This window comes from Lissotriton helveticus, chromosome 6, assembly GCF_964261635.1.
Source record: "Lissotriton helveticus chromosome 6, aLisHel1.1, whole genome shotgun sequence".
NCBI classification, from domain to species: domain Eukaryota; kingdom Metazoa; phylum Chordata; class Amphibia; order Caudata; family Salamandridae; genus Lissotriton; species Lissotriton helveticus.
In genome coordinates, this window is record NC_136067.1 from 1,133,976,137 (window position 1) to 1,133,989,159 (window position 13,023).

General features: G+C 47.5%; 1 protein-coding gene across 1 annotated transcript in view; it reads left to right on the plus strand.

Moving 5' to 3' along the window:
* Positions 1-13,023, plus strand: part of TFB2M (transcription factor B2, mitochondrial) — a 139,002-nt gene that overhangs the window by 24,862 nt on the left and 101,117 nt on the right. Inside the window, exon 2 of the mRNA XM_078648799.1 lies at positions 4,326-4,414. Within this exon, the coding sequence (XP_078504925.1) occupies positions 4,326-4,414 (89 nt within the window). The remainder of the gene's footprint in view (positions 1-4,325; positions 4,415-13,023) is intronic.

Consider the following 13,023-nt stretch of genomic DNA (forward strand, 5'->3'; position numbering starts at 1 on the left):
GTGATAATCAGGCAGGAATGGGAAAACACGTCGCAGGAGTCCGATGGTATGGAAACACAAACCGGCGACTTGATTGGCATGCTCTTTAAGCACCAGTGCCTGATCCAAACGCACACCAAGATTTTTTACGGTCTGTTTTGGACTCGGCACTGGCCCAAGATCTAGAGGCCACCATTCTGGGGACCATAAGAGCGGGGCCTCTCCAAATAACATCACCTCTGTTTTGCTTACATTGCACTGAAGGCAATTTATAGCCATCCAGTGGGAAACCGCCCTCATACCATCCGCTAAAGATTTTATTATAGCTGGAGTGAGGGACTTGAAAGGGAACAGAAGCTGGGTGTCGTCAGCATAGGACACCGGGGTGAACCCATATTCTCTCACGATGTCAGCCAAGGGGGCCACATACACATTAAATAATGTGGGGCTGAGACATGAGCCTTGTGGCACTCCCTTGGTGAGCTCCCTAGAGATGGATTGATGGGAGCCCAATCTGACACCCTGTGTGCGGCCTGTGAGAAAACTCTCCACCCAGGACAGTGCCACACCTCCTATACCCACCTCCCGCAAGCGGCCGAGGAGAATCTCATGTGACACCGTGTCGAAGGCAGCGGATAAATCTAACAGCACCAGAATCATCGAGCCCCCTCCATCTAGTGCCATCCGGATCGTATCGGTCACTGAGAGGAGGGCAGATTCGGTGCTGTGATTGGGTCTAAACCCTGATTGAGAAGAGTCCAGACCCCCCACTGCCTCGATGTATTTTGACAGACAGGTGTTCACATGCTTCTCGGCCATCTTGCTAAAGTATGGCAAGAGGGAGATGGGTCGGAGGTTGGAAAGATCTGTCCATGGGTGTGCCGTGTTCTTACGAATGGGGTTCACCACCGCTTTCTTCCACTCCATCGGTACCCGCCCTTCCTTGAGAGAAAGGTTTAGTACCGTTTTGACCTCGGGTCCAATGAAAGTACTCAAGGTAGCAATCATTTTGGCGGGTAAAAAATCATCCGGAGACCAGATTTTATGTGACTGATAAGATTGAAAAAATCAATGTCATTCATTGACGGAAAGGTGGTAAATGAATGGTCCCCAAGTATGGATGATTTAGATGGATCAGGGGTACTGTTCGTATGACTGGAGGCTTTCATGATTTTATCATAGATCACATTTATTTTATTTTCAAAAAACATGGAGATGTCATCAGAGAGAGAGACTGGGAAAACTCATTCGAGCTTTCACAGGCCGTCGGTTTTACAAAGGTCTGTAATATTTTATAAAGTTCTTTAGAGGAATTACCTGCCTCATCAAGTTGCTGGATGAGACTATTTTTCCTTGCCAGCCTAATATTTTTATAGTAGTTCAATTGAGCTTCTTGATGTGCCTTCCTATTCTCATCAGTTCGGGTTTTCCTCCATTTCTTCTCAATCTTTCTACATCCCTGTTTCTCTACTCTAAGTGCTTCGGTGTACCATGTTTCTTGCTTGGAGGTGGGATGTTGTTTATGCAACTTTAACGGTGCTAGTATATCAGCTGCCTTTACAAGAGAGTGAGTAAGTTTGGAGAGAGCCGAGTCTGCACTATCTGTCTCCGTGAAGGAAGGTCTGTTCCATACCCTCTGTAGCTCTTCTACAGTTATTTTGTGCCACTGTCGTCGCCAAATTGGCGAGAGAGGTGGCTTACGGGAGGGTTTATGTACGCCCAATAGGGAGAATTCCACTAAATAGTGGTCAGACCAACTTGTTTGAGTAGCAGGATAACATCGTATATTAGAGCAGTTGGAAAAAAGTAGGTCCAATGTGTGCCCTCTTATATGCGTGGGGCCCTTATTCTGCATTTCAAGGCCCAAGGTGGAAAGGTCGGTTAATAATGCAATGGTTTCTGGGTGCGAAGGGATATCAGCATGAATATTAAAATCACCCAAAAGAATAACATTTTCTTTCGCTTTAAAATGCGGTGCTAATACTTCCATAAGGGATAGGGTGAAGCCCAACATAGGTCCTGGAGGGCGATATACAAGGGCTCCTTTCCAGAAGGTTTTAGCAGCAGAGCTTATTTTAAATATCATAATTTCAATTGATGAACAATGGATTTGCTCCAGTATAACGACCTTCAAATCCTCCTTATGTAAGATGGCTAGTCCACCCCCGATTTTATTAGGGCGGTCAAAGTTTAAAAACTTATAGCCTGAGGGAACCCCTAGCGTAATAACGGGAACAGTATGGGGCTTCATCCAGGACTCAGTTAAAAAACATATATCAGGCTGCAATGAATACACAAGGTCCCATACTTCCAGATGGTGCTTAGGCAAAGAGCGCACATTCAATAGAAAACTCTTCAAGCCGCATTCTGACAGAGGATTTTTTTGCTTTCCCCTAGCAGTTGGTACAATATGGGATGCTTGAAACTGACAATTTATGCAAGAAAATGAGCCCTCTGGGCACGGCCATGAGTCTCTATTGCAGCCTTTAAGAGGAGCAGTACGTAGTTGTTTTAAAAAATAACTAGAATACCTTAATCTGGTCGCCCTTATGGTGGTAGAGGATCCCCGAGGAGCAGAGCCCATAGCCCCTAGCCCCGTCCTGACGTGGACGGGCGCAGACGGGCTACTCTTTGGCTCCTCTTAGGCGATCCCTTAGGCGTTCCCCTGCGCGCGACCGCTGCGTGCTCAATAAGGTGGGAGGGCTTTATGGCCCTCACACTTGGGTAAGCTAGAGCGCTAACCGCTTGTGAGGCGGAAGTGTGTCTGGCTTTTGCCTGTCCGCCCTTCGCTCTACGGTGCTAATCACCGAGTCGGAACGAGGCGTGCAGGCTAGCAATTGAGCGCAGACTCCCTGGAAAGCTTAGTGCATGTAAATAAATGATAATAAAATGTTGCAAGAGTACATACATTTTAAAATGTGTCCGTTTTAAAATCGCACAGCAATTCAATAAATTCAAACAGTCTTCCTCGCAGCAGCGCTAGCTGGTATCAGGAGCGGCTCAGGGGAGACTCTGCCACCGTCTACACCTTACCGCCTTACCTTACCTACGACGTTCTACTCTAACCCATTTTACTATACACCACTCTACACTACGCCACTGCACTCTACCCTGCATCACTCCACTCTACACTACTTCACTCTACTCTGAAACCATCTACTCTACTATGCTCCACTCTGCGTCACTCCACTCTGGGTCACTCCACTCTGCGTCACTGCACTCTACACCACTCTGCACCTCTGTACTCTAAGCCCGTGCACTCTATGCCACTCTACATTACTGCACTCGACTGCAATCCTGCACTCTCTGCCGCTGAACTTTACGCCGCTGAACTTTATGCCGCTGAACTCTGTCAATGCACTCTTATGCCACTGCACTCTGCACCACTGCACTCTCTGACAGTTTACTTCACACCACCATACTCTACGCCACTGCCGTTTATGCTAGTCTACATTGCACACTAAGCCACCACACCACTCTCCTCTATGCCACTGCATACTACGACGCTGCATTGTATGCTGTTGAATTCTGTGCCACTGCACTCTGTCACTGTCTACACTAGCCCGCTCTACTTTATGCCACTGCATGTCACTCTGCGCCACTGCACTGTACTCTACACCACTCTGTGCTACTGCACGCTATGCGACTTGGCTCTGCTCTCCCCCACGCTACAACACTGCACTCTACAACTCTCTGCAAAAGTGCACTCTGCATCATTCAACTCTACCACTGCGGCACTATACTCTACTTTGCACCTCTGTATTCCACTCTACTCTGTACCAATGTACTCTACTATGCAACACTCTTTCTATGCCACTGAATTCTATGCAGTTGCACTCTTAAGCCACTGTACTCTGCAACAACCCACAGCACCCTATGCCACTCCACAACACTCTACTCCACCCTTCGCCATTCCACACTGACACTCTACGCCTCTCTCCTGTATGCCACAAATCTTTAGCCATGCTGAACAGGAGCCACGCTGGTGTTCAACATTGCTAAAACACATTGCCAAAGCCAATAGCTCTAGCATATGTGCGACCTATTGGCTTTGCCAATGTTTATTTAACAAAGCAACTGTCCACGGTGCATGCCTGTACAAGGGAATGGGTGTGTACATATACTTGAAAATGTGGTAGTTGATGCTGAGGCATCGGTTTTACCTGCTCTGAGAGTCTTTTACTGGTCCTCCTATATGGCAATGTACTCATTGATTGAGAATAGGAGAGAGCAGTGAATTAGAAATAACTGAGTTACCATGAAGGTAACATTATACATTTTTTCTACTAGGTTGAACATTTTGTAGGTTGGTATAGTATAATATATATACATATTTTCCTTTCCAGGTCCTGGAATTCTAACACGGACGTTACTGGATGCAGGAGCCAGGGTGGTCGCTCTGGAGCGTGATAAAGTGTTTCTGCCAGAGTTGGAGGTATTTATAAACACTAAAATTACAGAGCAAGCATGTCATAAGTAGAACATCGTAGCACCTGAAACGTCGATCATGTGAATATTCTATTACTGTGACGCTTATGTAAATTCTTCACTTGTGTGCATCAGCTTTTAAAATTTGCTGCTACACGATACCACAACAGAAAATGTGCTCTTCAATTCGTTTTTATTGGCATTTTCACAAAAGTACAATTGAAATATCAAGTATTGTAAACTTAACCTGGATCCCCTGGACTATAGTTTATGGTGAAGTTCTCCATTAAACAAACACAAGGAGATGATGGACGAAGCGCAGAAACTTTTGAGACACTCGCCCCCAGTCAAAGATCTGAGTTGAATCAATCATCATTCTTTAGCTTAATTCGCCACCCCAGTTCAGACAAAGCTATATGCAGATTAGTCTTGACCCTGTGCCTCATGGGAACAGTCCAGCCCAAACTACCAAGCCATGTCTTCCCTGGACCGGAAACAAGCATCCTGGGACCGGTTTCGGGGTAACACCCCTCATCAGCCAGGCTAGCTTGAATTTTATTTTTTGAATTACGCATGCAGCAGAGAAAGGTTTAAAAATTAGGCCCCCGTCTTCACTGCGAGCCCCTGTGATGCCCTTCCTTGGTTTAAGCCTCATGCCTAATTGCCTATCACGGTGCCTGGTTGTGAGTTGCATGGCCGTGACTGTATTATGCTGGCCAGCATACCGGTCAACTCACCCACATTTGGCGGTTGTCGCATGATCGCGAACACACCTTTCAGTTATTTATTGCGAATAGGGGGCTCGGGACTAGTACTTCGCAGGTCTTTGCACGGCATAAAACAATTTAATGGGGAATCCGTGTGTCACCACAATCAAACTTCGGGCTGATTGTGCTGATGCTGAACATGGTGGCAGAGTGCGTCACTCCAGACAGAAATAGCTTGCTTCCGGAAAATATATTGTACCTTTTCATTCTGTAAGGTAAAACTTCAAAGGAATCCGCTCCCCCACCCCCCGCCGTTTCTGGCTTGGCTCCACGGCGCTTTCGCAGCCGCGCTTGGCTCCTCTCAGGATCGTCACAGGCTGCTGACTACAGCCTTGTTCGTTGCTTGGAATTCCTCCCTCTGGCCGATTGGAACATACCACCTAGCCTTAGTGACTTTCAGTCACAGTCCTCCCAGCCCCTACACCATTCACGGCAAGCACTTTGCAACCTATACTCCCTTCAAGGGTCTTTGGGTCAGTCTCTGTCAGCCATTGGCTGCTTTTGCCTTGAAACCCCCTAAATCGTGACAATGTCTAAGAGATCTTAGATCAGCCAACAGGAGTATTTGGCGTCAGCTTTTTCTATTGCCTATTTAGGTATGTCCTTGCACCCCACCCGAATGCATAAGGTACTATTTTACTTTGTTCCAGTAGCAGAGAGAGCAAGCATGGACAAAAATACATGAGGGAAAAAAAATGCAACAGAAAAGCCACATCAATGTTTCAAATACATCGGTCTTGCGGGAAGTCAACAAATTAGTATCTCAAACTGCACAATACAATTGTGAAACCTATTGGCTTTGTCAATGTGCCACAGATTCACTCAGCACAACTGAATGCCACAGCACCACTCGATGCCACAGCACCACTCGATGCCACAGCATCCCTCAACGCCACAGCATCCCTCAACGCCACAGCATCCCTCAACGCTCAACGCCACAGCATCCCTCAACGCTCAACGCCACAGCACCCCTCAGCGCCACAGCACCACTCAGCGCCACAGCACCACTCAGCGCCACAGCACCACTCCGCGCCTCAGCGCCACAGCACCACTCAGCGCCACAGCACCACTCAGCGCCACAGCACCACTCAGCGCCACAGCACCACTCAGCGCCACAGCACCACTCAGCGCCACAGCACCACTCAGCGCCACAGCACCACTCAACGCCACAGCACCACTCGATGGCCACAGCATCACTCAACGCCACAGCACCACTGATGGCCACAGCATCACTCAGCACCACTGAAGGCCACAGCATCACTCAGCACCACTGAAGGCCACAGCATCACTCAGCACCACTGAAGGCCACAGCATCACTCTGTGCAACCATTCAACAACAACTGGTTCTAATATGTTCTCTCAATGTTTCAAGCTTTATTACAAATGTCACAAAAAGATGTTAATATTTCACTTCTGTTCTTGGATTTTCATCACAATAAAATAAAAACATAATCTTCCCAAAAGTTATTTACAAAAGTTTAAGCTATTGCCATTATAAATTACAATAACTTTTATTTAAGTATTAATTATTAAAAAAAATAAAAGCCATTATTATTTGTAATATTAATACATCTAAGTCATGTAAATACAACACATATTGCATTACAAATGCTATTGGTGTTACGTTTGTGAAAGTTAAAAAAACTATTGGCATTGTAAATGACAAAGCTATTAATATCGCTATTTTCAAACCCAACACATAAATAAAAAAATTGTCATTTACAATACCAATAGCTCAAACTTTCCTAATGCGAGACCTATTGCATTGCAACTGCTTGTTTCTTTTTGCAGCTTCTTGAATGGGGTCAGTAAAATAGTGGCCCTTTACCTTGATAGAGGGGTGAAAAATCCAGTCTCATACCTGTATCAATCAATCAATCAATCAATCAAGCATATTTGTATAGCGCGCTACTCACCCGCTAGGGTCTCAAGGCGCTGGGAGGGGAGGGATCCGTTACTGCTCGGATAGCCAGGTCTTGAGTTGTTTCCTGAAGGAGAGATGGTCCTGGGTCAGCCGTAGGTGGGAGGGGAGGGAGTTCCATGTCTTGGCTGCCAGGTAGGAGAAGGATCTTCCTCCGGCGGTGGCTCTGCGAATTCGTGGGACAGTGGCGAGGGCGAGGCTGGTGGAGCGGAGCTGGCGGGTGGGTGTGTAGAATGTGAGGCGATTGTTAAGGTATTTGGGGCCCATGTCGGGGAGAGCCTTGTGTGCGTGGGTGAAGAGTCTGAACGTGATTATCTTGCTGACGGGGAGCCAGTGCAGGTCTCTCAGGTGGGCAGAGATGTGGCTGTGGCGGGGGATGTCCAGGATGAGTCGTGCAGAGGCGTTCTGTATGCGCTGGAGTCTTTTCTGTAGTTTGGCTGTGGTTCCAGCGTAGAGGGAGTTCCCGTAGTCCAGTCGGCTAGTGACGAGGGCCTGGGTGACCGTCTTTCTGGTTTCGGTGGGGATCCACCGGAAGATCTTTCGGAGCATGCGCAGGGTGTTGAAGCAGGATGACGAGACGGCATTGATTTGTTTGGTCATCGTGAGGGAGGAGTCCAGGATGAAGCCAAGGTTGCGTGCGTGGTCCGTGGGCTTGGGGCAGTGCCCAGTGCAGGGGGCCACCAGGAGTCGTCCCAGGCGGAGGTGGATGATCCCAGGATGAGAACTTCTGTCTTGTCTGAGTTCAGTTTCAGGCGGCTGGTCTTCATCCACTCCGCAACGTCTTTTATTCCTTCCTGGAGGCTGGCTCTGGCGGTGGCGGGGTCGTTGATGAGGGAGAGGATCAGCTGGGTGTCGTCAGCGTAGGAAATGATGTTTAGGTTGTGTTGGCGTGCGATGGCTGCGAGGGGGCTCATGTAGACGTTGAGGGTGGGGCTGAGCGAGGATCTTGAGGTACGCCGCAGATGACTTCGGAGGCCACGGATCGGAAGGTGGGGAGGCGGATTCTCTGGGTTCTACCGGAGAGGAACGAGATGATCCACTCCAGGGCCTTCCCTTGGATTCCGGTGTTGCTGAGGCGCTGTATTAGTGTGCGGTGGCATACGGTGTCGAATGCTGCTGAGAGATCCAGGAGGATGAGGGCAGCTGTTTCCCTGTTGTCGAGCAGGGATCTGATGTCGTCGGTAGCTGCGATGAGGGCGGTCTCAGTGCTGTGGTTTGCTCGGAAGCCGGACTGCGAGGGGTCGAGGGATCCGTTTGTCTCGAGGAAGGCGGCAAGTTGTTTGTTGACTGTGTTCTCGATGACTTTGGCAGGAAAAGGGAGGAGCGAGATGGGGCGGAAGTTCTTGAGGTCCGTGGTGGGTTTCTTCAGGAGTGCGCTGAGCTCGGCATGTTTCCAGCTCTCCGGGAAGGTGGCGGTTGCGAAGGAGATGTTGATGATGTCCCGGAGCTTGGGTGCGATGGTGGAGTCGGCCTTGTTGAAGATGTGGTGTGGGCAGGGGTCGTTTGGGGAGCCGGAGTGGATGGTGTTCATCATGCGGTGGTGTCTTCGGTGCTGATCGGGGTCCAGGTGCAGAGGGTGGTGGTGGGGGTTGCTGGTTCGGTGGTGGGGTGCGTGGTCTGTGCGCCGAAGCTGTTGTGTATGTCGGCGATCTTGCGGTGGAAGAACGAGGCGAGTGAGTCGCAGAGGTCTTGTGAGGGTTTGATGTCGTTGTTGCAGGCGTTGGGGTTGGAGAACTCTTTGACGATGCTGAAGAGTTCCTTACTGTTGTGGGCGTTGTTGTCGAGTCGTTCTCTGAATGTTGCCCTCTTGGTGGTTCGGATCAGCTGATGGTGTTTGTGGATGGCGTTCTTGAGGGCTTTAATGTTTTCTGTAGACTGGTCGTGGCGCCAGGCTTTCTCGAGGTTACGGCAGGATTGCTTGGAGTTTTTGAGGTCGTTGGTGAACCAGGGGGCTTTCTTGCTGCCGGGTCTGCTGGGAGGAGTCTTCAGCGGTGCAAGGTCATTGGCGCAGTTGTTGAGCCACTGTGTGAGGTTGCGGGCTGCTTCGTTGGGGTCTGTCGTGTTGGTGGGGGGGTTCTGGCTGAGGGAGGTGGTGAGCTGGTCTGCGGTTATCTTGTTCCAGCTTCTTCGGGGAACCTGTTGAGGGTGGTGGTGGGTCGTGGTTGTCCTGAAGTCGAAGTGGACGCAGCTGTGATCTGTCCAGGGTAGTCTGGTGGAGTGGCTGAAGGAGACGTGCTTGTTGGAGGAGAAGACTGGGTCAAGCGTGTGGCCGGCGTAGTGGGTGGGGGTGTTCACCAGTTGCTTGAGTCCGAGGTTGGCGAGGTTGTGCAGTAGGGCGGCGGTGTTGCTGTCATTGTTGTTCTCCAGGTGGAAGTTGAGGTCCCCTAGGAGGATGTAGTCTGAGGAGGTTAGGGCGTGCTGGCTGACGAAGTCTGCGATGGCTTCGCTGAATTGTGTGCGTGGTCCTGGGGGTCTGTAGATGAGAGTGCCTCTGAGGGTGGTCTTGGGGTTGGTGTGTATCTGGAAGTGAAGGTGCTCGGCGGCGGTGAGGGTGTCGTCGGAGTTGGTCGTGATTCGGATGGTGTTTCTGTGGACGATGGCGATGCCTCCTCCGGTTTGGTTGACACGGTCCCTCCGGGTGATCTTGTATCCATTCAGGATGGCTATGGCGATGTCGGGGGCTGAGGCGTTCATCCAGGTTTCTGTGAGGAAGGTGATGTCTGGTGATGTTGTGTCGAGGAGGTTCCAGAGTTCGACGGGGTGTCTGTGGACGGAGCGGGTGTTGAGCTGTATATGTCTCTGATTTGTTGATTAGGACTTTTTCTTGCTTCTCTTGTTTTAATATTTTTTATCTGATGTTCAGTGAGAATGTCTCATATCTTTTTGCATCCATCCGTCTCTAGTGCCCCCTATCCTGGCCAAGCTGGAAATGTATGTCCCTAAAATGCAGAACACTAGTGAACTCTTCTTTCACTTCAGCTTCATGCCAAACCCAAAAACTGGTAGTGGTGATTGGAGAAAGATACCATTTCCTTTTCTTTGTACTCCCTCCTAACCCATGTTTGTCAATAATGCATCAGTCGTATTCAGTGGTCTGGTTAGACTGCTCGAGAGAGCTTTTCTGCTTGATAGTAGCCTGTAAAGCCTAATATGTACAGGGAAACAGCGTTTACGTCGCATGTGGTACAACACATGCAATTACAACGTGGTTGTTACAACGCAAGCCATTACATCGCTAGTCATTTGTACGACTTGCTGTAAGGGGCGTGCTTAACTAAGGAATAGTATAATTTACTATTTCAACACCTTCCCTACAGTTGCACACGCTGGGGTTGGAATAGTAAATTATTCTATTCTTAAGTCCAGCGTGCCCCCTACAGCATGTCGTAGAAATGACTTGCAATGTAATGGTTTGCTTTGTAACAACACAGTTGTTGTAACGACCGCATTGTAATTGCATGCTTTGTAGTGCATGCGCTGTAACATCGCATATTCATATGTCAATTACCCCTTGAGAGAAATGATTCTCTGTTTGCTATTCTAATGTTTTCCAATCCAATATGTGCTGAGTTGTTGTATCTGAGCCAACATACACTACTTCAAACTTTTATGCAATTAATTGAACAAATTAAGGACCCACAGCAGTAGGGACATTACCATCTCTCAATATCCTCCTCATTTATGAAAGGGTTAGGTTATGTCTTCTCTGCAGAGCTGAAGTAACAACTCGAAGGAGGCCATGATAGGTGTCTCCAAACAGCCCTCCAATTGTGGATTTGAAATAAACTTCTAGGTGTATTTACTATGTGCAGGTCCACCAAAGAGCATACATGTTTTCTGATCTGTGAGTTTGTGACAGTATGATGAACTATGTCTGTTTCAGTCATGTTTATACTCCACCGTGAGATGCTCGGGAATGCATCAAATTCCCAAGGAAGTGCCAGGAGGGATGTTTGGGTCGGAGAGTCACACCATAATGTCCTCCACAAACTTGTTAGCTTACAGGAATCATACATACCTAGTTTGTAGGAATCCCTACCCCTTTCCACTCCCATATTACAGAATCTTCCTGCTGAAATGTTTCTCAAATGTAGACAAGGCAGGGCCCCATTAATCTTTCACTGTGGCTTTCTCAGTTTTTTTGGGGCTAATTAGTAGCCACTGGCACTGTTGCTCAAATATGATTTTACCTTGAAAAAACCAAAGACTAGAGGCGTTTGACAAAGCAGGAACAGTTTAATCAAACACTACAGGCGGGAGCACAGTTATAGCACCGGGGTCTGCTGACTGTCTCAAAGTACAATTGTTTTGAGTGATATTTCTTGAAGCATCATAAAAACAAATCATGGATCCTGTTTAGGGAGAGGAATGTAGGCTTAGTTATGGAGCCATAAATTACTCCTACCTGATGACAAATGTAGGTGGGTTTTGACTTGCGTGGACACAATGAGGGCCTGTGGATAACATGTCCAGATGTCCGGCCTGGGGCGTGCGTGATCGCTGCATGTGCTGGGTCCTGTTTGGCTGAGTGTTTCTAACTTTATGTGGCATCTAACTTTATGGTGTTTTGGGAACGCATGCCCCTCCGGCCATGTGCATTTTATTGGGGCTAGTCTCCCTCCATGCGTTGTGGCGTCGCTGTCTACCTGTGAGACTAATCTGGAATTTCCCTGTTTGTCCTGCTAGTTAGGTGCCACCCATCCTGTGATCTGTCAATCAGTAGCCACAGGCCTAGGTCTCAAAGTTTGCCTGACCACAAATTTCTAACTTCGGGCTGATGGAGAGGTCATATCGGGAGATTTTGAGAACAGTGATTTGATTTCGTTTTTATACACACATGTATTATTGCGTACATCAACATCAATATTAACACCACCATCATCCTTTGGATTAAGTTCACAACTATAGCTTCCTTCTTCTGTGCCTTAAAACTAGAGCTTCCAACTAAGGGTCAAAGTAAATAATGGGGCCAGACTTGTAACCAAAAACAGCCTTGGCAAAAATATGCAAACTAGGCATGTTTATTCTGCTTTGTTTTCCTCTCTTTGTCACCTGCTGTGATACAGAGAGCTACATAATGAGGGGCAGCGACTGTGGGCCTTTATCACCCTCCTTCCAATGGTTTCAGCTTTTTCCCCTTCCCTGATAAGATAAATGGTCAGTCTGGCACTAGCAAATAGCCTTTGCTTTTTGGGAATATTAATGCATCCTTGGGGCTCGGGGTTTGTAACCTGATATCTCCTGCTCTAGACACTTAGATGAAAACAACTCCTCCTTTCCTGACATCATTTGGTGAGATTCATTTCTGCAGTTACCTACTCATCAAAGCACTAAGTAGGAAGCTTTTGTTGTAGAGCCACACATTTCTGCCTGAAGCTTTTAACTTATTGTAGTAGTACTTGGCTCTGTACGTAGTACTTGAAATCAGCAACGTTTACGTATGTACACCCAGGTCTAAGTTATAATTTCTGCTTCTTTAAACCAGTGTATTGTTAAAGTGTTTTCTAGATCTCCTGTTCCAAAAAATATGTACATATGCCATTGCAATAAAAATAACGAATATTCAGTTTAAATTGTCTGTGGTCACAGTGTACGTAATGTACATCTTTTCTGTTATACCACTGTTCATTTTCGTGTACATACAATCCTGTGCGTTATTATAATTATTTTTATGCATTTATCTCTTGATTAATGGATTTTATCCTTTCATGAACAACACTGTTGATTTAATCTCGTGTGTGCTTTCAAACATTTGTACTGAATTCCACTTCACTAAATGCATGCTTGGTTGAGGACCTCATCACCGACTTGTGCGCTAATAATGTTTACTTTTAATAGAATCTGTTTGCCAGTTAGGCCATTTGTATACTGACAGTTGGCGTTTATCAGTACTATCATTCTACATTGCTGTTGAGAGTGTGCCAAAGT